The sequence below is a fragment of the Macaca nemestrina genome, chromosome 18, assembly GCF_043159975.1.
Source record: "Macaca nemestrina isolate mMacNem1 chromosome 18, mMacNem.hap1, whole genome shotgun sequence".
Classification (NCBI taxonomy): Eukaryota; Metazoa; Chordata; class Mammalia; order Primates; family Cercopithecidae; genus Macaca; species Macaca nemestrina.
Window position 1 is genome coordinate 68,678,127 of NC_092142.1, and position 27,604 is coordinate 68,705,730.

General features: G+C 41.6%; 1 protein-coding gene and 1 long non-coding RNA gene across 8 annotated transcripts in view; one reads left to right on the plus strand and one right to left on the minus strand.

Annotated features, from left to right (window-relative positions):
- The window catches only part of LOC139359904 (uncharacterized), a 102,758-nt gene that overhangs the window by 59,775 nt on the left and 15,379 nt on the right, over positions 1 to 27,604 (minus strand). The gene's annotated exons all lie outside the window — the stretch shown is intronic.
- LOC105491350 (nuclear factor of activated T cells 5) overlaps positions 11,377 to 27,604 on the plus strand; it is a 141,735-nt gene continuing 125,507 nt past the window's right edge. For 5 of the 7 annotated variants that reach the window (XM_071084837.1, XM_071084838.1, XM_071084839.1 and 2 more), the window contains exons 1-2: positions 11,377 to 11,586; positions 13,631 to 13,684. In XM_071084837.1, the coding sequence (XP_070940938.1) occupies positions 11,514 to 11,586; positions 13,631 to 13,684 (127 nt within the window). In that variant the 5' untranslated portion in view covers positions 11,377 to 11,513. The remainder of the gene's footprint in view (positions 11,587 to 13,630; positions 13,685 to 27,604) is intronic. The other 2 variants (XM_071084842.1, XM_071084843.1) reach the window with 1 other exon arrangement.

The window sequence follows — 27,604 nt, forward strand, 5'->3', positions numbered from 1 at the left end:
GTGCTAAGAACTTCTGTGTTACTTTCAAGTGACAGAAGACCCAATACAAACAACCTCTTAAGCAAAAAAAAAAAAAACAACAAAAAAAAGGGAATTTATCAATTCAGATAATTGAAGTCAGGCATAGCTTCCTCCAGAGACTCCAGTTTTGTTTTCTTTCAGGTTCTGGTTTTTCTCTCCCCATCTCTCGGCTCTTGCTCCTCATAATTAGTCTGCTTCTGGCTCTTTCCTCTTTGTGGCAAGGTGGTGCCAGCAGCTCCAGCGTTACCTCACCCAGGATGAAGTCCTGTAGAAAGTGAAAACTCCTCTCTGGAGGAAAGTCACACTACTCAGGAGAAGCAGGGAATGCCTCACTTCCTGTGCACAGTAGGGGCCAAAATAGAACTAGAATTTAGGACTCTGTGCTCCAAGTCACTTCACTTTCTTTTTAAATTTCATTTTATTATTTATTTAGAAACAGGGTCTCACTGTGTTAACCAGGCTGGAGTGTGCAGTGTTGCAATCATAGCTCACTGCAGCCTTGAACCCCTGGGCTCAAGGGATCCTCCCACCTCAACCTCCTGAGTAGCTGGAGGTGTGCGCCATCACACCTGGCTAACTTTTGCTTTTTTGTGTGTGTGTGTGACAGGGTCTTGCTATGTTGCCCAGGCTGTCTCAAACTCCTGGGCTTAAGGGATCCTCTCGCCTTGGCCTCCCAAAGCACTGGGATAATAGGTGTAAACCACTGTGCCTGGCCCCAAGTCAGTTCACTTTCTACTTTGTCAAATAGCCTCTGAAAAATGTATCCTAAATAGGTATATGTAGCATCCATGAGAAATATCAGATGTTTCCTTCGATCACATGGATGATCACATGTTCCTTTGGAAGCTTATCACCATTAAGGTATGTGAGTATCATGGAGAATATACCAAGTCTATCTAGAAGAAATTAGAAATCACTGGGCACCATACCTTAAGATGGTCCCCAACAGTGAAGCTCAAGTCTGATCTGCGGTTTAGGGTGGACCTGCTCATGAATAGTAACACAGATTACATCTTCTCCTTTGCTTCTGGAGGAAAGCCTGCTGGAGCAACTGTCTACAGGCTTTTTCTCTTATTGAACGTTTTCTCTTATTGAACGTTCTTATTGAACATTTCTTTCTGAATTTCTCTTTTTTTTTCAAATTCTGTTTGCACTCAAAAAAAGTATTCATTTAATAGCTCAGAAGCGCAGATGATCTACTGATTCCTCCTGATCAGGTCAGGTTGTCAGAGCTGAGTTCAGATTACCCTCAGCCTGTACTGTATCTAGTTTTTAAATATTTTGGTGCCTAGTCCAGGCCTTACAGAATAACCTTCAGGTCCATTATTACCCAAGTCTTCCATGAATGGAAGGTTTGCAAACTGATCCTCTTTAAAGACATAGCCATATGGCTGCTTTTTTTTTTTTTTCCTTCTACAAGCTTGTTTTCTCTTTCCTTAGAATTGTTGGCCTGTAGGATTCTTGAACTTCCTCCACACTTAGTTATGAAAGTGAGCATATAAAGGCTTAAAAATTAGTGCTCAAGTATGTATGGAGCGAAAACTGGGAATGCATGGTCATGCAGATTTGTTTCTTTTTGTTTCTTACCAGTTTACCCTTTCTCTGACTTCCAGCAAGTTATGTTCACTTAAATTTCCTACTGGCAAAGTGTAAGTCTAGGATCATTTCTGAGTAGAGTCTTTGCTGTTGCAGGTAACAAAGTATAAAGTCTTGCTGGGTACTGTGGCTCACGCCTGTAATCCCAGCACTTTGGGAGGCCAAGGCAGGTGGATCACCTGAGGTCAGAGTTTGAGACCAGCCTGACCAAAGTGGTGAAACCCTGTCTCTACTAAAAATACAAATATTAGCTGGGCATGGTGGCAGGCGCCTATAATCCAGCTACTCAGGAGGCTGAGGCAGGAGAAGTGCTTGAACCCAGGAGACAGAGGTTGCAGTGAACCGAGATAGGGCCATTGCACTCCAGCCTAGGTGACAGAGCAAGACTACATCTCAAAAACAAAAAAACAAACAAACAAACAAACAAAAAACACAAAAAAAGTATAAAGTCTCTCGAGTGATTTGTATTTGGTGGTGTTTGCTTCTCTGTTAAATTTTCTTTTGGTGGATTAAGCTATCGGACTCTGCTAGTTTTGCATTGCTATAAAGAAGTATCTGAAACCGAGTGATTTATAAAGAAAAGAGGTTTAATTGACTCTGAGTCTGCAGACTGTACATGAAGCATGGCACTAGCATCTGCTCGGCTTCTGGTGAGGCCTCGGGGAACTTTTACTCATAGAGGAAGGTAAAGTGGGAGCAGGCACATCACATGGCAAGAGGGAGCAAGAGAGAGAAGGAGGAGGTGCCAGGCTCTTTAAACACCCAGAGTTTGCGTGAATTCAGAGCGAGGACTCGTTACTAGAAGGAAGGAGCCTAGCCATTCATGAGGGATCCACCCCCATGACCCAAATACCTCCCAACAGGCCTCACTTCCAACTTTGGAGACTCCATTTCTCTTACTTTTTTGACACAAGAGTCTCAGTCTGTTGCCCAGGCTGGAGTGCAGTGGTGGGATCATACCTCACTACAGCTTCGAACTTCTGGGCTTAAGTGATTCTCCCGCCTCAGCCTCCCAAGAAGGTGAGACTACAGGCACAGGCCACCACACCTGGCTAATATTTTAATTTTTTTTTAAATAGAGGTGGGTCTTGCTATGTTGCCCAGGCTGGTCTTGAACTCTTGGCCTCAAGCAATCCTCCTGCCTCGGTCTCCCAAAGTGCTGGGATTACAGGTATAAGTCACCATGCCTGGTCTTAGGATTCTGTTTCAACCTAAGATTTGGAGGGAACAAACATTCAACCATATCAGACTCCAATGATGAAGAACCTGTTGGTAGAATTTTCAAACCTTTGACTCATCATCTCCTTTTTCAGACTTTTCTCTCTTCCTTACTCTCAACATTTGAGCAGTTCTCAGTTCTTCCGATTCTACTTGGATGTTTTACAAATACAATTCCTTCTTTACATTTTGTTTCCTGCTCTACTCTTTCAGGCCTCATTGGTTCCTGGCTGGTTTCTCTTTCTAGGCTCTCAGCCGCCAGTTTATGCGAGCTCTGGTCAGGTCATTTCTTCTTAAAAAATCTTCAGTGGTCCCCAGTGCCTTCAGGATAAAGAACAAAATCCTTGGCCTAATGTTTAAGATCTTTACCTCTGCCCTTTTCTTACCTTTCGAGTTTCTTACTTCTTCTTCTATTCTCTTCATCTCTGTACCCAATGTCAAATTCTTACTAACATGTCAACAGATGGCTATTGTAACATTTGTTTCATTCTGTCTGGGTGCTAAAGCTGTGTGCTGGCAATCAATTATAAGCTATTTAAGGCAAGAATTGTGTTTTATTTTTACTTTCTCTGATACTATATGACCAAGTGCGTTCACACTATATCAGAGAGGGATCCAGGGACTGTAATTCAGTGTGATCATCGCTATGCCAGCAATTTGAACAAAATGCTATAGGAACACAGAAGAGAGAATGACTAATATAGCTTGGAAAGGTTTGGAATGAATTCACAGAGGAAGTAATATCTGAGCTGGACTTTGAAACTAAAATAAGAATTTTGCAGGTGGAGAAACTGAATGAACAGATAAATATTCTCTGTAAGTTCGTATTTTATAATTAGATTCTAACACCTCGAGGCAGATTAATCCCTGGTATGTCTCTTCCCATGTTTGGGGCAGTCCACATTTCCTCATGCAGCTGAAACAAATACTTCTCAGGTGAAATATGTTATTTCTAAAATCAGTATAGTTTATCCAGTAACTTCAGCTTAGCCTTTTAATTCTGGGGCTTAGTTGTGGATGACCAATTCAATTATTTTATCATTGCATCCTTAACCTAGGTATTGAACCAATCCTCCACAAAGCTATAAAAAGACACTCAATGTTTCTTTGACCATCCACTGACAAAGTCCAACGAAGCCCAGGTATTTCACGGAATCTTTGCATCAACAAGTAATACCTGTGATGCATTGCACTGTAAACATTTGTATGTCAGGACTTTGTCCTGCAACTGTGTAGCCTCCTTTTTTTTTTTTTTTTTAGATTTTGAGATGGAGTCTTGCTCTGTTGCCCTGGCTGTAGTGCAGTGGTGCGATCTTGGCTTACCGCAACCTTTCCCTGTGCCTCCCGGGTTCAAGCGATTCTCCTGCCTCAGTCTCCCAAGTAGCTGGGATTACAGGCGCCCGCCACCACAACCGGCTAATTTTTGTATTTTTAGTAGAGATGGGGTTTCACCATGTTGGCCAGGCTGGTTTCAAACTCCTAAAACCTCGTGAACTGCCTGCCTCAGCCTTTCAAAGTGCTAGGATTACAGGCATGAACCACCATGGCTGGGCTGTCTAACCTCTTTTGACCCCTGTAGGAAACGGTGGTTGAAGTGAAGAGATACCAGCTCTGGTAGTGGGAGAAGAGAAGAGTGTGGTATGTGAGATGACATTTCCTCTCCTTCCCCTCTCTCAGGTCACCAAGAAAGCAAACTGATCCTTTATTTCTAGATATCTGTACAGATTTCTAGCATAACACCTATCACAATGCTAAGTGTACTTCTTATATTCGTCTTTTAAGAATCTTTATATCGTTTACAAATTTATTTATTTTGAGATACAGTCTCCCTCTGTCGCCCAGATCGGAGGGCAGTGGCTCCATCTTGGCTCACTGCAACCTCCACCTCTTCGGTTCAAGTGATTCTCATGCCTCAGCCTCCCAAGTAGCTGGGACAGGTGCGCACTACCATGCCTGGCTAATTTTTTTTGTATTTTTAGTAGAGACAGGGTTTTGCCACATTGGCCGGGCTGGTCTCAATTCCTGACATCAAGTGATCCACCCACCTCGGCCTCCCAAAGTGCTGGGATTACAGGCATGAGCCACCGCACGTGGCCGTGTAAAATGTTTATATCTCTTACACCTAGCACAGCTCCCGGCACCCACTGTGGAATGAGAGAAGAACGATTCTGCTTCATGTAGAGGAATAGTTTTTTCATCTTTTTTGGGTGATGAGTCTTTCTTTCAGAAAGCTTAAGAAGGCCAAAATTTTAACCTTTGTCCCAAGAAAAGAGACGCTTGTCAAAATTTGCATACAAGTTTAGGAAGGTTACAGATGCCTTGAAGCAAACTCATGGACCTCTGAGGTTAAAACTCCCTGAATTAAGAGAGAGGGTAAGGAGAAATTGTACAACCTTTACTAACTCATACTCTTGGTCAAACTAATATCACAGCTGAGGTGGGGTTACTATGCATAATAGATACCATGATTACGTGGGGGAAAGAGCATTGTAGCAAATGCAATGTGGTGGTCTCCACAATGGTCGTAGGCCAGTGTGAATAAGGACTTGCTTGCAGTTTTCATGTGTAACCTGCCTAGTGAAGATCTGGAGACATTATCTTCCTTCTTTTCTTGGGTTAAGCGGGATCAACTATTTCTATTTTCCCATTAAAATTTCTCCTCCCTAATTTATCCTTCATTTTGCTCTGGCATTGGCTGGGTGCAGTGGTTCACACCTGTAATCCCAGCACTTTGGGAGGCCGAGGAGGGTAGATCACTTGATGTCAGGAGTTTGAGACCAGCCTGGCCACTAACATGGCGAAACCCTGTCTCTACTTAAAAAAAAAAAAAGCTCTGGTATTTATCTCCTTGCTCCCTGCTCACTGAGTCCCCTAGATTCAAAATGATTGCACTGTTTCTCAAGACTTGCAATTACTCTAGATCTTGAGAGTCTTAACTGGTCTCTATAAGACTTCAGATGCAAACTCTGACTGAGACTAACTCATGAACTAAAGAAGTATGCCATCAAAGTGAACAAAGTGAATTGGATGCCTGATGCTAATCTTTGGGCACTTTAGAAGATGCCAGGAGTGAGAATGTTTGAAACCTGATGCTAAATAGTATATAAACTAATTTTGCTTTCACAAATATTTGTGAGGCTAGGCGCCATGGCTCACACTTCAATTCCAACATTTTGGGAGGCTGAGGAGGGAGGATTGCTTGAACCTAGGAGTTTGAGACCAGCCTGGGCAACATGGTGAGACCCTGTCTCTACAAAAAAAAAAAAAAAAAAAAAAAAATTAGGCGGGCATGGAGGCACACACCTGTGGTCACAGCTACTCAGGAGGCTGAGGCAGAAGGATCACTTGAGCCTAGGAGGTTGAGGCTGTAGTGAGCCATGTTCATACCACAGTACTTCAGCCTGGGCAACAGAGTGAGACTCTGTCTCAAAGAAAAACAAAAGGAAATATTTGCTAGAACATGTTATATGGGTGGAAATTGACACTTAAACATATTCAAATAGGAATTTGATTACAATTCCAGCACAAAAGGAGTCACTACTATCCCACCACGATCAATTCTCCATTAGTATTAAGGAGTGCTCCCATGGTGGGGCAAAAATAATTATGGTCTAAACTTTTCTTTGGTTTTTGACTTGAATTGCTCTGGAAATTTTCCTTTCAGATTTTGTGTTTGTTTAGCAGCTTCCTTACAATATATGTGTGACTAAAATTATTTTAACAGCTTAATTGTATTACAATGACAAAGATTTGTAGATCTTGTGACAGCAAGATTAAATAAACTCTGCTCTGTATGAGTTTATTTAATTCCTTTTCAGTGGCTGATATTTGAACCTCTTTCATTTAGAGTCAGTCCAGCTGCACAATTAACAAAGTGCCTAAACAAGTCCAGGAGAGGTTAAAGTACACACCACCAACAGAAAAATTGCCATTCGGTTGCATAATCTACAGTGTTGTAGTTGAATCTGGGTTCTCGCGAAATTTTAATCAAGTGACTAGGGAAGGTAATATATGATCAGGAAGTAATATGAAGGAATTCTACAAACTACTAAATCTGCTGTACGTTTAGCTCCATGGTCCCATTATCGTTTTCAATAAGAGGAAATTTCTGGCCGGGCGTGGTGGCTCAAGCCTGTAATCCCAGCACTTTGGGAGGCCGAGACGGGCGGATCACGAGGTCGGGAGATCGAAACCATCCTGGCTAACACGGTGAAACCCCGTCTCTATTAAGAAATACAAAAAACTAGCCGGGCAAGGTGGCGGGCGCCTGTAGTCCCAGCTACTCGGGAGGCTGAGGCCGGAGAATGGCGTGAACCCGGGAGGCGGAGCTTGCAGTGAGCTGAGATCCGGCCACTGCACTCCAGCCTGGGCGACAGAGCGAGACTCCGTCTCAAAAAATAAATAAATAAATAAAAAAAGAGGAAATTTCCAAATTTTACATGCTTAAAGTTTTACTTTTTGTTGTATACAGAGGAAATTTTATTTTATTTTATTTATATATGTTTTTTGAGACAGTGGTGTGATCTTGGCTCACTGCAACCTCTGCCTCCCAGGTTCCAGCAATTCTCCTGCCTCAGCCTCCCAAGTAGCTGGGACTACAGGCACGTGCCAACATGCCCAGTTAATTTTTTTTTTTTTTTTTTGGTATTTATAGTAGAGACAGGGTTTCACCATGTCGGCCAGGCTGGTCTCGAACTCCGGACCTCAAGTGATCCGCCTGCCTCGGCCTTCCAAAGTACTGGGATTACAGGTGCGAGCCACTGCACCCGGCCAGAGGAAGTTTTATAAAGGTATATAGTTGAAGGGGTAGTTTAAAAAATATATCATTAGACTATTTCAAATATCAAAGAAAAGGGGATGCAACTGAGACGTAAATGACCACAGAGGGAAATATCATTGGAACTAACAATGGCGTATAATTTACTAATGACACAGTGATCAGGTGTTATTTCTGATAACCTTGAATATCATGCAGGTCACATTTTATTTTGTGATGAGATCAGAGCAAACACTATTTACTAATGAATTTATTTGTGTTTTCAGTCACTGAAATTTGAAAGACAAAATGAAAATCTAGGTCTCTGTGCTATTGCAAAGTATGGCCAAGAAAACGAGCAATCTAAGCAGTTTTTCGAAGAAGGTGTCTTGGGCCAGGCTCAAAGGCTCATGCCTATAATCTCCGCATTTTGGGAGGCGGAGGAAGGAGGATTGCTTGAAGCCAGGAGTCCAAGACCAGCCTAGGCAATATAGCAAAATCATGTCTCTGCAAAAAAGGAGTTCAAGACTAGCCTGGGTAATATAGTAAAACCATGTCTCTACCAAAAAAAAAAAAAAAAAAAAAATGAATTAGCCTAGTGTGGTGGCACGTGCCTGTAGTCCCAGCTACTTGGGAGGCTGAGGTGGAAGGATCACTTTGAGCCCGGGAGGAGTTTTGCTCTGCAGCTGCACTGAGGTATGACGCTGCCACTACACTCCAGCCTGGGCCACAGAACAAGACCCTGTCTCAAAAAACAAAAAACAAAACAAAACAAAAAAAAGAGAGAAAAGGGCCGGGCGCGGTGGCTCAAACCTGTAATCCCAGCACTTTGGGAGGCCGAGACGGGTGGATCACGGGGTCAGGAGATCGAGACCATCCTGGCTAACATGGTGAAACCAGGTCTCTACTAAAAAATACAAAAAACTAGCCGGGCGAGGTGGCGGGCGCCTGTAGTCCCAGTTACTAGGGAGGCTGAGGCAGGAGAATGGCGTAAACCTGGGAGGCGGAGCTTGCTGTGAGCTGAGATCCGGCCACTGCACTCCAGCCTGGGCGACAGAGCGAGACTCTGTCTCGAAAAAAAAAAAAAAAAAAAAATTAGAGAAAAGAAAAGAAAAAAAAAGAATATAGGCCAGGTGCAGTGGCTCATGCCTGTGATCCCAGCACTTTGGGAGGCCAAGTCGGGTGGATCACCTGAGGTCAGGAGTTCGAGACCAGCCTGACCAACATGTGAAACCCCATGTCTACTAAAAATACAAAAAATTAGCCAGGCATGGTGGTGGACGCCTATAACCCCAGCTACTCAGGAGGCTGAAGCAGAAGACTCACTTGAACGCGGGAGGCAGGGGTTGCAGTGAGCTGAGATTACACCACTGCACTCCAGCCTGGACAACAAGAGTGAAACTCTGTCTAAAACAAACAAACAAAAGAATATGTCTCTGTAAGAAGACAGGTGCAGGGGGTGGTTGTGGACGCTGATTTTTCAAATACCTATTTAGATACAATCCATGCTTAATGCAGGACCTAACGAGGTGAGTGAGGCCTGAGCCCACAGAATCCCTCTCAGGGAATTCAGTTTAGGTCAAGCCACGCTTTGGTAGGCCTGTCTTCACTTTGCTCTTACCTAATCAGGGGAAATCTGATTAACATACACAACAAAGCCTCAATGGGGGGAAAAAAGTTCACAAAAGGGCAGAGAAGGATTGAGAGAAAAAAAGGAAGAGGCCTTGCCAGTTCTTGACTAGTTAATTAGGGTCAGAACCATACTGGGGATTTCCTATACCCTAAGTTTGTTAAGTGATTACATCGGTCTGGGGAAATGGGATCTGCTCAGAGTGATTCACTCAGTTTTCTTAGTATCGGGTGGTGAATTGCATTTCTTCTCCGCTACCCTATGTATTGACTAATGGATTGGGGGGTGGTGGTCTCCAAGAGGTGTGTTTACTCCAATTCAAAAGCTGTAGGATTTCAGTAAGCCTTGGCCTGTTGGGGAATGTGAGGTTTCAATCTTCCTCTCTCAAATGAGTGGGCTCTTATCAGTTATGAAGGGACTTCCCTTGGGACTTGTCACAACACCATAGAGCAGAGATGGAAATTTGAGGGTAGTTTCTTGTTCTGCTTTGGCATCTTGGGGTGGCTTTGAAAAGCTTTCTGAACCTCTGACAAAAGAAAAATGTTCACAGGATTGATTACTACACAGAATTCAGTGAAGACAATTGGGCAACCTGAATCAACTGTTGAGATGGAAAGATAGGTGAGCTCTGATGACACATGTTTAAATTCTAGGTCTACAGGTGAAACTTTGTAAAGGGCCCTGCCTCAGCGACCTCTGTACTGGGCCCTCCTTTGCAGAGAGCTTCTTACCCTGACCCTAGCACTCCAGGTCCCGAGAATTGCTCAATCTCATGGGAAAAAGCCTCTATAATTATATATATATGTATATGTGCGTGTGTGTATATACACACACACACACATTACAACAGACTGATTTTCATGATTTGTAACTATCTTTGTAGACAAAAAACAAAGAAACCAATTCGAATAGCTTAACCTTGCCCACGTGGCTACTGGCATCAGTATTCCACACAAGATTAAAATTACTTTCCAAGATGTACACCCTGTACTCCAGTTGATATTTCAATAACTCGATTAAAAATTTCTCAGAAGTCTATTAGAATCAGGAAACGCTCTGCGGTGTGAGTGAGGATTTTAAATTTTTGCAACGGAAACTTTTGGCTCCACGAACAGAAGAGCAAGAGCAAAAACTCAAACGCGTTCTTCCTCCATCCTTGCCTAATACGAAAGTTAAAAAAAAAAAAAAAAAAGAAAGAAAAAAGAAAAACTGTTTGGATGAGTAGCGCTGAGATTTGCTTTTTACTTTTTATTTTTCCTCTAAAACAGCCAGGTGGATTCACATGATCCAATTTTTTAATTGTGTTCTATGTCCCACTCCGAATAACCCGGATGCCCCAGCACAATCAGAGAGACCGTTTTCTAAAAAAAATGTCAGTCTCCAAAGGTGGGAGGGGAGTGTTGGGGGAGAAAGTACTTTAATTAAAAATCAATAACTCGAGGTTTTTGGGATACCGTTTGCCATTTCCTAATTAAGAAATGGGTTTGACAGTCCCTTTGTAGACACTGCTGTGAAAACCCCAAAGGGTTGGTGGCTGTCCGGGCGATGACACTCCGGCCCCCTGCGAGACCCTGGGCTAGCCAGGCCCGTCCATAGCCGGCCTCTGGGGTCCGTCTCCGGCTCGCGGGGACACCTCGCTTGCCCCGGCTCTGTCTCCTGCGCTCGGTTCGGCGCGGGGCTGGCCGCCTCAGGCTCGCCGCCACCAGGTCGTTGCAAATACCTTTTCCCTCCCCGGGGCCCCAGCGCGCGGCCACCTCCCAGCCTCCCTCCCACTCTGGCAGCGGGGCCCTTCCCCGGCTCGGGAACAGCAACCCGGGCAGCGGCGGCAGGAAGCGAGGCCCTTGTTGCTGCTGTTCCCTGGCGCGCCTCCCCGCCCTCCGGGGGCCGCCGCGGCTCTTCCGCGCTCCCGGACGCCCCCCCTCCGCGCCTGCGCCGTGCCCCACGGGGGGCGGGGCTCAGATTCCTGTCAGCGGCGGCGGCGGTGGCGGCGACCGTCAGTTTTCGCTGAGGAGAAGCACGAAACGGACCCTTTGGCTCTCTCCCTTCCCCTTCCCCGCCCTGAACCCTCTCCTGGCCACCAAGAATCAGTCCCCGTGGAGTTCACCCTCCACCTCGCCATCGTTTCCTCGGTCCTCGGCCCGGTGGAAGTCACTACCCTCGAGGAGGAGGCAGCTGCAGCCGCCCTCGCCTCGTCGCCCCCGGTTCGGTGCCCGCGGTCTCGGAGAGGAGGTGCCGCCGCCACCGCCGCTCCCCCCCTCCCGCTGCCCTCGGGCCGGGCTGGGTCGAGCTGCGATGCCCTCGGACTTCATCTCATTGCTCAGCGCGGACCTAGACCTGGAATCGCCCAAGTCCCTGTACTCGCGAGGTGAGTCAGGCTGGGGGGTGGGGCGTGGGGGCGGGGAGACAGGGCCGGGGAAGGCGAGGGGTCCCCGTCGGAGCCCGGGGCCGCTGACCCGCGATCCCGATGGCTTCTCTGGCCGGAGCGGGCAGAGGCCGAAGGGGTCGGGGTGACGGTGGAGGGGGCGGGCGGAGCAGTGGCGGCCCCTCCCCCGCGGAGCCGCCGGCCGCTCGGGGCCCAGATTCCGTCGGCCCCCGGGGCTCTGCGGCATCGGTCGCTCCCAGCCGCTCTCAGCCCGTCCGGCCCCGCCAGGCTCCGCGAGCCGCCGGCCCCGGCCTCCCGGGCTCGGGGATGGCCCCAGACTGGGCCCCGCTTTGGGGCCACCGCGATGGGGTCGCCGCGTCTTCTCTTACCGGCACCCTCCTCCCCAGCAAAGTTGCCCCCAAGCGGGCGGCGTGGCCTGGAGCCGGTTCTGGGTGCAGGGTCACCATTTTCCTCCCCTTCCAGCTTGTTTGTGCGCCGTCGTTCCACCCCCTCTCCCTCCGGCCTAGTCCACTCCCTCCCCATGTTGGGACAGCCCCCCTCGACCAGGCGTTCTTCCTTTCCTCGTCATCTTCTTGCTGGAAAGGGCCCGAATTTTCTTTTTTTTTTTTTTCTCTTCCCACCTCCGTGGCATTCTAATTACTTCTCCCTTCTCCTTTACAAAGATGGGGGTGCCCCCTCTGGATTGGTTTTATTCCTCTCCTCTCCCGGGAGGACCAGCCCAGGCACAGACGCTGTCCTTTGAGAATTTTCTCTGCTTTTCTGTTCAAAGGCTGGTTGCAGGAGGGAGCTCAGGACAGAGATTTTTCATTTAAGAACTCTTTTGGCTAAGGCCTGCAGGGGATTCCCAGCATCTGAAATATTAGCACTGGAGCAGATCTCTACTCAGGTGAAATTCCTATACTGGACACCACAAGAATGTGTCAGAACAGGTTCCCTGTGCAAGGGGCATCGAAACCAAAATACTCCCACTGCGCTCTTCACCGCTTTTTAAACCACCGGGAGGGGGCAAAAGACGTAACTGGGTTGTTAACTATTCATTTCAGCGTATGAAGAAAAAAAATGTAGGTGTTTCTTCTGCTTTTGGTTTGATGTATCCATCCGTTTGCTTATTCCACCCCCTCCAAAAAAGGGACTTCACCTTCATACTAGTGTATCTAAATTGTGTAAGTGAGTCAGAGTGAGATGGTTTACTCTGAAAGGTACTGGACTTTACAGACTGACCATTGATTTTGTACACAGAGTCCTACTTAGTAACTGTAGCCACTGTCTGTTGCTCCAGTGACTTTAGTTGGCAGCCACCATCCTGTAGGATGTTTTCTGGGCAACATTACCTGAAGTACTTTAGAAATATAGTAGTTTTGAATGTCAAAAAAAAAAAAAAAAAGGCATATCAAGAGATGATTATTAAAGCAGGGCTAATGTGTTAGAATTGAATGCTAAAAATAGTCAAGACATTATCACCATTTGGGCAGTAATCATCAGATAATTTTCCATGAAACATACTTTATGAAAATCTAAGTTTAGCTTAGAGTCCAATATAGAGACAATTCAGCCTCTTTTGCGGGGAATATATTCACAAATATGGGCTTTGCGCTTAAAAATACATTGCAGTTGGCCGGGCGCGGTGGCTCGTGCCTTTATTCCCAGTACTTTGGGAGGCCGAGGCAGTTGGATCACCTGAGGTTGGGAGTTCAAGACCAGCCTGACCAACATGGAGAATCCCCGTCACTACTAAAAATACAAAATTAGCTGGGCGTGGTGGCACATGCCTGTAATCCCAGCTACTCGGGAGGCTGAGGCAGGAGAACCGCTTGAACCTGGGAGACGGAGGATGTGGTGAGCTGAGATCCTGCCATTGCACTCCAGCCTGAGCAACAAGAACGAAACTCCGTCCCCACCCCCCCACACACAAAATATATATATATATATACACACACATTGCGGTTATATAAGAGATGTATGCTATCCTTGGCATTTTTTTCCTCATTCAGCATAAAAAGTACCTAATGCTTTTTGTGTTTTTCAGATTCTCTGAAGTTACACCCATCACAGAATTTTCATAGAGCTGGACTATTGGAAGGTCAGCAAAGTACCATTTTAAAGCATATTGTGTTAGTATGCAAAGGTTTCTCTGAAATGGAGTTTAAAGGGGAAAGTATGAAACTTTGCAAACTCACACAATGTCGTTTTCTCCTTAAGAGTCTGATCCTTCTTCTAGAGCAGCTGAATGTTTCAATGGATTTTGTTGCTGCGTTTGATGTGCTTGTTGGCTATTATATCTGCTTTGAGAAACATTGAAAAAAAAATCATTTTAAATTATGTGTTGAGTGTTCTACTTTAGAATTCCAGACCTTCATTTTAGCTTTTTATACACAAAATAGAATGTGAAAAGGCCCAAACATTAACATGAATATAAAAGAGTGACACCAAACACATAATTAGTTTGAAAATTCAGAATTTAGAACATTTATATGCTGAGCATTTCAAAATGATATGTTAATTATTTATTGCAAAATCATTGATGCCATTACTACTGAATTATACTTAAGGGTAAGGAAAGCCAAGTAATAGTGATTATGATTGAGCTGTGCTTAGAAGAAGGGGTTTTAGAAAGTTCTGGAAATGTTAATAGAGTTTGTAGATTAGTTTAAACAGCTTACACTTACTTTAGACAACTTTTGGCTTTGTGTGTGTGTGTGTGTGTTATAACATTTTAAGACAAAATATTCTGTGTTTTTGTAGATTTTGAAGTGATTTCACATATATCATCTTTAAATCTTTATAATTCTGGAATTGGACAGCAAAGATATTAATTTCCCCATTGTAGAGAAGAGAAACTAATGCTGAAATTAAGAAACCAAAAAAAAAAAAAAGTTAAAAAAGTCTCACAGTAGAAGAAATAATACTTTCTGCATTCGTGTTAGTGTTCTTTATCCAGAGCCAAGTGGCCATCGTGAAATACACATGTAACCAGTAACAAACATTTTATGGTCTACTTTAAAAAGGCCCTAAATATTTAAGTTTGACTTGAGAAGATTTTTGCCTCCCATGGAGGTAGTCTGGGATAGTGTGGGGAAAGTGGGTTTTGTAGCTGAGCTTAAATTTGAATACCAACTTAGCTACTTATTAGTTCTATGACTTTGGGCAAGGGATTTTACCTCTCTAAACTTTAATATTCTTCCTGTTAAAATGTAGCTGTCTCTTAAATTTAGTGAGCCAATGTGCATTAAATTGCCTAGTATAGCGTCTAGCTTAATTAATGTTAGTTTTTTCCTTTAGTATCGGCTAAATTTTTTTAACAGTATAATTTAGAGCATATAAAATGTTCTCAAATTAATAATTGGTTATATTTGTTTTGTACATATAAGCAGCCCATAGATACAAATTAGTATGAAAATCAAATATTTTTAAAACTACAATTTGAAGTGAGAAATTTTTAGCAGTGTTTCTTAGTGAAGCAGATTTCTGATTTTTATTCGTATTCAATTTGTGACCATGTTGTAGAGACATATTTGTCTGTACAAACCCATCCCATTTCCTGGGCAACAAACCATAGAATGTCATAATCATAGAGATGATCAGGGAGGAGAAAGACATGAAAAAAAAATGAGTGTTAATTATTTAAGCAAATATTTTTAGTGAGCTGATGGAAATACAACCATTTAGCATGTTTATTTACATGTTTATGCCTAAATACTTTTGTTAATTTTTCATTTTAGTTAAGAGGATTCTCAATTATTTAAAGTAAGGCTACCCTTTTGGAAATTATATATAAAATATAACATGTATAAGTATCAATTATGTCATGTCCTTTAAAATTTTTTGAGATAGGGAGTCTTAAAGAAGTTGTTTGCTTCTGTAATGAAGTATCTAATCTCTGCCACCTTGTTGCTATTTCTTTTTTGTTATTGACATTTTAAAGAATATATAAAGTAGAGAGAATAAAATAATGAACCCCCATATACCTATCACCACAGTTTCACCATTATCAATCTAATCTTGTTTCTTTTATCCCTTCTTCTCTCCCAAGCTGGATTATTTTAAAACAAATATCAAGCATCATATCACTTCATATATAAATATTTCTGTATGACAGTGAGTTATTTCTTATATTAATTTTTAATTACTCCATTTTATTCCAAGAAATAGTTTATAAATTATTTCTTGGAATATTCTAGTTTATTTCAGCAAAGTCTCTTGTGACTCTCCTGCCCTCTTTTCAAAATAGAGTACTGCAGGAGGCTACTGCTTCTAGTATATAGTGTATTCTATAACCCATGTTAAAATTGTAGGCCATGCTGCTAGATTTGAGTTCAAATTATTGCTCTGACATTTACTTGTATGGCCTTGGCCTAATAATTTAATCTTTTTTGCTTCAGTTTTCTCATCTTTAAGTGGGAGCAATAACAGTGCCTCATCCTAGGTTTTTGTGAAGATTATTTGAGGCAAATTCATGTAAAGCATTTAATTTAGCACATAGTAAGTGCTCAGTAAATGTTAGCTAAAGTTAAAAAATTTTAAACAACTAAATGCTAGCTATAGAGTGCTTACTGTGTGCCAAGAAACTTTACAAATAAGAACTCCTAAGGCAGGCAGATCACTTGAGGTCAGGAGTTTGAGACCAGCCTGGCTAACATGGTAAAACCCCATCTCTACTAAAAATACAAAAAAAAAATTAGCCAGGCATGGTGGCACACACCTGTAATACCAACTACTCGGGATGCTGAGGCAGGAGAATCCCTTGAACCTGGGAGGCGGAGGTTGTGGTGAGCTGAGATCACTCCACTGAACTCCAACCTGGGTGACAGTGAGACTCTGTCTCAAAAAAAGCAAAAAACAAAAAGCAAACAAACAAACAAAAAAGAACTCAGTGAATTCTCCTGACTACCTTTTGAGATGGTTATTATTATCCCACTTTAGAGATGAGCAATTGAAGGCATAGGGAGCTTCAGTAACTCACCCAGAGTCACAAGCTAGTAAATTGTAGAACCAGGATTCCAACCCACATAGTCTCACTTTAGCCTAGGCTCTTAACTACTATGCTATACTAACTACCAATGGTATATGCTATCAAGTTCTGTGTAGTAATATTTATGTATGCATGTTTTACATCAGTAGTCTAGATTTTCATCTATTAATAGTATTTAAAAACTCGACCCAGAGTGAGGGGAATTTAAGTAATTGGTGTGATATAATTTTTTTTTTTTTATAGAATGTATCTTTTCCAAATTTAATTTTTTTTGGGGGGAAACAGGTTGGAAAACCTGCATTTGGGTATTATTATTATTATTATTATTATTATTATTATTATTTTTGAGACGGAGTCTTCGCTCTGTTGCCCAGGCTGGAGTGCAGTGGCATGATCTCGGCTCACTGCAAGCTCTGTCTCCTGGGTTCACACCATTCTCCTGTCTCGGCCTCCCGAGTAGCAGGGACTACAGGCAACTGCCACCACACCAGGCTAATTTTTTTTGTATTTTTTAGTAGAGACGGGGTTTCACTGTATTAGCCAGGATGGTCTCGATCTCTCGACCTCGTGATCCACCCGCCTTGGCCTCCCAGAGTGCTGGGATTACAGGCGTGAGCCACCGCATCCGGCCTGCACTTGGGTGTTATTAAACTTTAGAAGTAGATTCAAAATGTCTACTGTTGGACTGAGTTTGCATTTAACCTTCCTATCAAAACAGTGCTAGTCTTTCTTGCAACCACTTTTTAAATTTAATGTGATAATTGCCTGACAATGGGATAAGGGTCCTGGCTAATTAATTAATGTTATAATACACGGCCATTAAATGATGTTTCTGATAACCTCATAATTAACATGTGACACTCTTAATAAAATAAGTAAATAAAAATTATGCTGTTACAATTATATTCAAAGTAACTTGTATTACAAAAATCCTGAACAAACGTATACACCACAGATTTTTATTTTTCAATTCTATTTTGTATTTTCCTTTTTTAAAGAACATGGTTTATATATATATTTTAAAATAAAATGGTTTGCCATTAGTAAGTTCAAATTCGAAGGCTAGGGTTCCTTTTTGAAGTGCCTGGGAAAAAAATTCAGCTGCAGAGAAAAGGCGCCATTTGTTATACATTCTATAATGAAAACTATTCATTTTGACAAATGAAAAACTAAGATAGAAATGAAACTGAATGAATCATTCTAGAAATAGAGAAATATAAGATTATAGAAAAATCATAGATAAAACAGGAAAAATAAGAATATAAGCAAATTGGAAAAATAGATAAATATAAACAATAGATTTAACAATTTTAATGATTTTAAAAGCATGCGTTAAGAGATTATATGATGTATCAAATGAAAGAAATGGTTAAATAAGACCTAAATGCTGATCTGATACAATCTTTGTTACTTATTTATCAGTCTTACTTTGTTGCCAGGCTGGAGTGCAGTGGCGGGATCTCGGCTCACTGCAACCTCCTCCATGAACTCCTGAGTTTAAGTTATTCTCCTGCCTCAGCCTCCTGAGTAGCTGGGACTACAGAGGCGTGACACCATGCCCAGCTAATTTTTGTATTTTTAGTAGAGACAGGGTTTCACCATGTTGGCCAGGATGGTGTTGATCCCTTGACCTCATGATCCACCCTCCACAGCCTTCCAAAGTGCTAGGATTACAGGCATGTGCCACTGCATCTGGCCACAATCTTTGTTTAAATTAAACATTTAAGACCAGAAGATTTTTAAAAGAAAATGTGAAATATGACAATGAGGAGAAAATAAATAATGATTTTTTGTTTACTACTGCTAATCTATTTGATATGGTACCATCCAGAATTATACTTTATAGTGCAAAAATGGCAAATCCTAAACACAGTAGCAATGTTTTATTGACTTTATAGAATATTTCTGATTTATATATCTTCCTAGGGCCCTTGTTATATCATAGTTAGATCATAAATGCCTGTAATATTTTATGTACGAAGATACCTTTTTGGAAAGGATTTTTTGAAAACATTGAACATGAAAAATAATCTATTGAATTCTTTTCTTGTTTAGTATCTAATAATCTCTATGGATCTATGTCTAGTAAACTAAAAGTATTATGGAAGTAATGAAGTTCAAACATGTCAAAACTCATACCTAGTTCATCCCAGCTTCTTGTCTTTAGATCCATCTCTCTGATTGCTTACCATCTGTTTTTGTGTCCCCTCCTGAACTCTGCTTTCATTATTTTCACTCAATACTAGAATTCTATTGCTTATTTAAAATAGAAGGATATAAATTCATATCTTTTTTTTTTTTTTTCTGAGGCGGAGTCTCGCTCTGTTGCCCAGACTGGAGTGCAGTGATGTGGTCTTGGCTCACTGCAAGCTCTGCCTCCTGGGTTCATGCCATTCTCCTGCCTCAGCCTCCCGAGTAGCTGGGACTACAGGCGCCTGCCACCACACCTGGCTAATTTTTTGTATTTTAGTAGTGATGGGGTTTCACCATGTTAGCCAGGATGGTCTCGATCTCCTGACCTCGTGATCTGCCCGCCTCGGCCTCCCAAAGTGCTGGGATTACAGGCGTGAGCCACTGCACCCTGCCATAAATTCATATTCTAATCAGGTGGTTCTTGACCTGCTTTTAATTTACTCTTGACTCTAATTATTCCAGGAGTCCCCTAAAATTTCAAAGTGGTAGTTTAGAAAAACATTTCCTAGTGTGATTAGTATTATGTATAAAAAACAGCCGTTTTTTTTTGTTTTGTTTTTTTTTTTTGAGATAGAGTTTCGCTCTTGTTGCCTAGGCTGGAGTGCCATGGCGCAATCTCAGCTCACCGCAACCTCTGCCTGTGGGTTCAAGCAATTCTCTTGCCTCAGCCTCCCAAGTAGCTGGGATTACAAGCGTGCGCCACCACACCCAGCTAATTTTGTATTTTTATTAGAGATGGGATTTCTCCATGTTGGTCAGGCTGGTCTCAAACTCCCAACCTCAGGTGATCCACCTGCCTCTGCCCCGCAAAGTGCTGGGATTACAGGCGTGAGCCAATGCACCTGGCCAAAACAGCCACTTTTATATGAAAAAGTTGACTCCTTAGATTATATTTTATATTAAGAGTAACTAGAAAAAAACAAAGATCAGATTAATCAGAGAGATCAGTTAGGCTTGATTATTCAGTGGCATAGAATATAGACCTGTTAACTTTAGAGAGGTAAGACATTTTTCAATAGAAATATTGCTTATTAATTTATATTATTGTCTTTTCTTGCTGTGGCTAATATTTTATTTCAAGTTACACAAAAAAGGTTCCTGTGTCTTGTTTGCTTTTGTGTTAATAAAAGTCAAGGTTAAATAAATTAACAGAGTATAAGACCAGTGATAATTATGTACTTGAGTGAAAAGGTAGAGATTTCCCTTATGAGTTAACTACAGATAATGGATCTAGCTTTCAGATATAAATAAACTTGATATAATAAAGTATATATATATTTAATGATTTGAACTGAACATTTGTTACATGAGAGTTCAGTTACTTTTATTTGTTCTTAATAGCTTTCGAAAAATATATACTTCTCTCTTTTTTTGGAGGGGGTTTTGAAACGGAGTCATGCTCTGTCGCCCAGGCTGGAGTGCAGTGGCACAATCTTGGCTTACTGCAACCTCTGCCTTCCGGGTTCAAGCAATTCTCCCACCAGAGCCTCCCAAGTAGCTGGGATTACAGGCGCGCACCACCATGCCCAGCTAATTTTTTGTATTGTTTTAGTAGAGATGGGGTTTAACTCTGTTGGCCAGGATGGTCTCGAACTCCTGATCTTGGGTGATCTGCCTGCCTCAGCCTCCCAAAGTGCTGGGATTACAGGCATGAGCCACTGTGCCTGGCCCATTCTCTTTTATTTTTAATATTTGTGTGGTATATATGTGATCATCATTATTGCTTCCCACCCATGAATGTTTATCACTTTTTCATCCAGGAAACATTATGATTAGTCTTTTACTGAATTTGGTATTTAGTTTTGAAGATGAGAGAAGAACAGAAAAGTTTCTAATAGTGAGCTAAGTTGTTGATTATACTTATTTATTTATTTATTTTGAGACGGTGTCTCTCTGTCGCTTAGGCTAGAGTATAGTGGTGCGATCTCGACTCACTGCAACCTCCGCCTTGCGGGTTCAAGCAATTCTCCTGCCTCAGCCTCCTGAGTAACTGGACTACAAGCACGTGCCACCATGCCCAGCTAATTTTTGTGTTTTTAGTAGAGATGGAGTTTCACCATATTGGTCAGGCTGGTCTTGAATTCCTGACCTTGTGATCCGCCTGCCTCAGCCTCCCAAAGTGCTGGGATTACAGGTGTGAGCCACTACGCCAGGCTGATTATGCTTATCTTTATAAAATTAGTTTTACAGGAGGCTGAGGTGGGAGGATCATCTGAGCCCAAGAGGTCAAGGCTGCAGTGAGCCTGCAGGATCATGGGATCTTGCCACTGCACTCCAGCCTGGGCAACAGAGCAAGACCCTTTCTTAAAAATAATAATAATAAAATAAATAAATAAAGCAAGAGAAGAAAAAAATTTAGTTTTAATTTAAAAAGCCTACTTGAAGCAATCTTTGTAGGACATGCTAGTCAAAAGAATAAATTCAGTGTTAGTAATAATTGAAAACCTTTTTTGAGCAATTTATATGTCAAGCAGTTTATGTTTAACAGCATTTTACATATATTTTTCACATTTAATTCTTAGAAAAATCCTGCAATGTAGTACCAGTATCCCTATTTCATAAATGAGCAAACTGAGGTATGGAGGGATCCACTAATTTTCCCAAGAGCACGTATCTTGTGGATGAGGCTGGAATTTGAACTTCACCAGTTTTACCCCAGAGTTGCGAGATTATATTGACTGTCTTACAGTCAGTAAGAACATTTGAGGCCAGGCGCGGTGGCTCACGCCTGTAATCCCAGCACTTTGGGAGGCCGAGGCTGGCGGATCACGAGGTCAGGAGATCGAGACCATCCTGGCCAACACGGTGAAACCCCTTCTCTACTAAAAAAATACAAAAAAATTAGCCGTGCATGGTGGCGGGCGCCTGTAGTCCCAGCTACTTGAGAGGCTGAGGTAGGAGAATGGCGTGAACCTGGCAGGTGGAGCTTGCAGTGAGCCGAGATCGCACCACTGCACTCCAGCCTGGGTGACAGAGTGAGACTCCATCTCAAAAAAAAAAAAAAAAAAAAAAGAACATTTGAAATTGGCGTTTATACTTTGGGCCTTAATAAGATTACACCATTGTTCAGATGGTATAAAAAGAATGCCTTGTGTAGGATTCTTTAGCTAAGCAGCTTCCATAAAGTAATGAGACAAATTTTATAAGCCACATACAAAAATCCATAAAGAATATGATTATGACCCTTTTGGGGAAGATTTTGACACTCCAAATTAGCAAATCATTGCCTGACTTTGGTGAGTGTCTTTAACATTTAGATGAAGCAGATGGCTGATCAAAACACCTATGTTGGCCTAGCTCAGTGGCTCCCGCCTGTAATCCTAGCACTTTGGAAGGCTGAGGGGAGGCATCACTTGAACTCAGGAGTTCAAGATCAGCCTAGGCAACGTAGCGAAACCCCCTCTCTACAACAATTAGCCGAGGATGGTGATATGCACCTGTTGTCCCAGCTACTTGGGAGGCAGACTGAGGTGAGAGGATCACATGAGCCCAGGAGGTCGAGAAACACCTCTGTCCTGGCTGATGATGGGACTCAGAAGTGAAAAGTAGGAGAAGGCTAAGCAGAAGCCACCACCTAAGGAGAATTACTTTAGAAATGAAGGTGCCATGGGGCTCTTGATTTCTTTGGCAGGAGTTTTATGGAAGCATGGATGCCATTGTTCCCTATTTCTGCTAGTATGTTTCAGAGACAAAGTAAATTCAAGAAGAGATGAGCAACAGAAGAAATAGTACTAATGTGAGCTATATGAATAGTGGTATTTTGCATAGAGCCCTTATTAATTTACTTTGGTTCTTTCCGCTTTGTCTTTTTTAATCTGCCCCTTTCACCCCATGTGTCCATTTTCTCATGATAGTCTATACATTTTGTTGTTCTGCTATCGCATCTTGTATCCTTTATTTCCCTTCTTCTGAAAAACAAGCCTCTATAAAGGAGGTTTGCTATTGTAAATTGTAGTTTAGAAGTTAACCCTCCCCCTGTAGTTTAGTCTCTTCTAATAAGCTGTAAGCAACATGGGCCAGAACCTATGTGTAAATTCATCTTGAGTGAATGAATAAACAACACTATTATGGCTAAGTGGCCTATACTTGCGTATATATATGAAAAATATATGCTTGGCTATATTACAGAATAATACAGGAATCTATAAAGGAACAAACAGTTTTTTACCTTTATACCCAGTTTTTAAAATACCGTGTTCCCTTTTAGAAGGTTGTGGTCGTTGAACGACAACAAAAAGGTAAAGAGTACACACTGTTTAGATCCATTTATGTGAGATTCTTTAAAAGACAAACCTAATCTATGGTAAGAAAAAGCAGATCAGTAGTTGCCTGGGGCTGGAGTGGGCAGAATTAACTACAGCGGACCAAAAGGTAGCTTTACCAAATGATTGAAATGTTCTCTATCTTGACCATGGTGATTACACAAACATACATACTTTTTAAAAAAGTCATGGAACATTTAAAATGGGTGCACTTCGATACTTCTATAAAGGATATGGGTTATATATATTCTGCCACTGCACTCCAGCCTGGGCAACAGAAGAAATAGTATTAATGTAAGCTATATGAATAGTGATATTTTGCTATTTTGGGAAGCGGAGGTGGGAGGATCACTTGAACCAAGGAGGTAGAGGATGCAGTGAGCAGAGATCGTGCCACTGCCCTGCAGCCTGGGTGACAGTGAGACCCTGTCTCAAAAAAAAAAAATTTTTTTTTTTTACCTGTACTGAACACGTACAGACTTCTTTTTCTTGTTCTTATTCCCTAAATGATGCAGTATAACAGCTATTTATTTATGTAGCACCTATGTTGTATTAGGTAGAAGTAATCTAGAGATGTTTTAAAGTATATAGGAGGATGTGCATAGGTTATATGCAAATACAAAACCATTTTATATTAGGGACTTGAGCATCCGAAAATTTTGTGGGAAGTCCTGCAACCCATCTCCAACAGATACCAAGGGACAACTGTACTCTGATATATAGTTTCTACAGTTAAGCATAAAGGTGAAAGCAGAATGTGAGTTTTTGGTCCCTTACAAGTGAGTACTATCTTGTGTTTAACTATGTATCATAAACACTAATTTTGAGTAAAATTCAGATGTGCCCATAATCATACATATACTGTATTCTGTATAGCTAGTTTGAGACATTAGGCATTAACATGCTTTTATTAGCAATGCAATAGAAGACTTAAATATTTGTTGGTAGAAGACTGATTACATAACTCAAATTATTTGTTTGAATTAAAGTTTTCATTACTGTCATCTAAGTCAATAAAACACATGTTTAAGTGTGTCCTATGGCAGTGACCATAAGCCAAACATAGACTTAAACCAACAAATAGCTATCCTTTACAATGGAGTTGTGAATTTGTTAATGTTTTTCTTTTCTCCAATAAGTAGCAACTTGTTGGATTGTCATTCTGAAACACTGAAACAAAGATTTTACTTGAAAAAAATATGGTAAAATGGAATGAATGATAAATTAATGTTCCCAAATGTCAATATTCAACTTCTAAACACCTTGTTAATTGACATTTGTAAGAACGTTAGAAACACTATAAAAGTTTAATCTGAATAAGTTTTTTTTTTTTTTTTTTTTTGAGACGGAGTCTCACTCTGTTGCCCAGGCTTGAGTGGAGTGGCATGATCTCAGCTCCCTGCAACCTCCGCCTCCCAGGCTCAAGTGATTCTCCTGCTTCAGCCTCCCAAGTAGCTAGGACTACAGGCCTCCGCCACCACACCTGGCTAACTTTTTATATTTTTAGCAGAGACAAGGTTTCACCATATTGGCCGGACTGGTCTCGAACTCCTGACCTCATGATCTGCCTGCCTCAGCCTCCCAAAGTACTTGGATTACAGGCACAAGCCACTGTACCTGGCCATAAGTTTTAATAAAATTATATTGTGAACTCCAAGACATTTTTCTGTATTCTTTTTTGTGTCTATTATTAAATTATATTCTCTAGAATATTGGGCTAACATAGGGTGAATAGATGGGAAAATAAACACAGATGTAATTTTATAATTATTTTTAAAGAACCTTTCATTTTCTTAATTTTTGCCTTTAATATTGAGTACGGGATGAGAATTTATATGTAATATTTGAATTATAGATGCTTTGGATAAAATGACTACTTAAGTCTTTAAAAAACTAATTATTGCTTTTTAAAAAAGAATTAAGTAATTAAGTAGTTGAAATACAGAATGTCATTAAGTTAACTAAATTACCACTATATTACAGTAAATACAAATAACATGCTTACAGTGTAAACTATGGTAAATAAAAACTAAAAAGACACTTCCTTGAAAGTATTTTTTAACCAAACTTCACAAGGATGGATGGAATTAACACTGTAGATTCTGCGCAGAAAAATAATAGTGCATACTAAATTGAGAACAGACGCACAGAAGTGCTATTTTTAGAAATTAAAAATGGTAAAGATGATAATAGGCAGATCAAAAGTCCCACATATTTATCAGGGTTGTAAATAAAAACCCAGTTCAAAAACATGCATTACTAACTGGCTGTGTGATTTTTAGGTAAGTTACTTAACCTTTCTGTGACTGTTTGTTCTTGTAAAATAGGGATAGTAGACTTATAGAACTGTAAGGAGGGTTAGATGGGTTAGTATTTCTAAAGCATTTGGAATGGTGCTTGACACATAGTAAGTACTATATGAGTTCTTGTTAAATAAGCAAAATAAAAGTATGTATCCAGAGGAAAATTACTTGGCAAACATACTCAGAATGTAGCAAGAAACCAGGATTTTATTAGCATAAGCTTCAGAACAACTCAAGTGTTGCTACATTTACATTAGATTACATATTAGTGTAATATGTATTTTAATGGAATATGTATTTTAATATGTAATGTAATTAAATACATAATATTTATTACATATTAAAAGTTTAGGGCTGGGCGAGGTGGCTCCTGCCTGTAATCCCAGCACTTTGGGAGGCCATGGTGGGTGGATCACCTGAGATCAGGAGTTCAAGACCAGCCTGGGCAATACGGTGAAACTGCGTCTCTACTAAAAAATACAAAAACATTAGCTGGGCGTGGTGGTGTGTGCCTGTAGTCCCAGCTACTCAGGAGGCTGAGGCAGGAGAAATGCTTGAACCCAGGAGATGGAGGTTGGGGTAAGCCAAGATCTTGCCACTGCACTCCAGCCTGGGTGACAAGAGCGAAACTTAAAAAACTTTAAAAAAAAAAAAAGTTTAGGCATTTATAGCACTATATTGTGCAGGGTTTATCTCCCTAAAATACAAATCCAAACTTATCACTTGCCTAAATAATCCTTTACTAGTATCCATGGGCTTTAGGATGAAATCCAAATTCTTTTTTTTTTTTTTTGAGACAGAGTCTTGCTCTTGTTGCCCAGGCTGGAGTGCAGTGGTGTGATCTTGGCTCACATGAACTCTGCCTCTCCCTCCCATGTAGCTGCGATTACAGGCGCCCGCCACCACGCCCGGCTAATTTTTTGTATTTTTTTTAGTAGAGAAGGGGTTTCACCGTGTTGACCAGGATGGTCTCGATTTCCTGACCTCGTGATCCGCCTGCCTCGGCCTCCCAAAGAGCTGGGATTACAGGCATGAGCTGCCGCGCCCGTCTGAAATCCAAATTCTTAAAACCTGGGTCCTGATTACGTTTCTTTTTTTCTTTTTGAGACGGAGTCTCACTGTGTCCCCCAGGCTGGAGTACAGTGGCGCGATCTCGGCTCACTGCGAGCTTCGCCTCCCGGGTTCGTGCCATTCTCCTGCCTCAGCCTCCTGAGTAGCTGGGACTACAGGCGCCCACTACCGCGCCCGGCTAATTTTTTGTATTTTTAGTAGAGACGGGGTTTCACCGTGATCTCAATCTCCTGACCTTGTGATCCGCCCGCCTCGGCCTCCCAAAGTGCTGGGATTACAGGCGTGAGCCACCGCTCCCGGCCCTGATTACATTTCTTTAAAAAATTGAGAAAAAATTCAGTTAACAAAGTTCATTTTGTTTGTTTGTTTTGTTTTTGAGACAGGGCCTCACTCTGTCGCCCAGGCTGGAATGTAGTGGTGCGATCTTGGCTCACTGCAACCTCCGCCTCCCGGGTTCAAGTGATTCTCGTGCCTCGCCACCTGAGTGGCTGGGACTACAGGAGTGTGCCACCACACCAGGCTAATTTTTTGTATTTTTAGTAGAGGTGGGGTTTTGTTATGTTGGCTAGGGTGGTCTTGAACTCCCGGCCTCAAGTGATCTGCCTGCCTCAGCCTCCCAAAGTGCTTGGATTATAGGCATGAGCTACCGCGCCCCACTAAAGTTAATCATTTTAACCATTTTAAAGTGTGCGATTCAGTGGTTTTTATATATTCAAATGTGGTGCAACCATCATCATTACACATTCTAGAACATTTTTATCATCTCTCCAAAGAAGGCCCCTACCATTAAGTAGTCGTTCTCTATTTGCCCCTTCCCTCAGGTCCTGGCAACCATTTGTTAACTTTCTGTCTCTATGGATTTGCCTGATTCTAGACATTTCATGTAAAAGGAATCCTACAATATGTGGTCTTTAGTGACTGGCTTGTTTGACTTAGGATAATATTTTCAAGTTCATCCATGTTATAGTATGCATCAGTAATTCATTCCTTTTTATTGCAGAATAGTATTCCATTTTATGGCTATACCACATTTTGTTTATCCATTCATTAGTTGATAAATATTTGTGTCATTTCCACATTTTGACTGTCATGAACAATGCTGCTGTGAACATTCATGTACAAGTTTTTGTATAGATAGATGTTTTCATTTCTCTTGGGTCTGTCTATACATAGGAGTGGAATTACTGGGTCGTATGGTAACT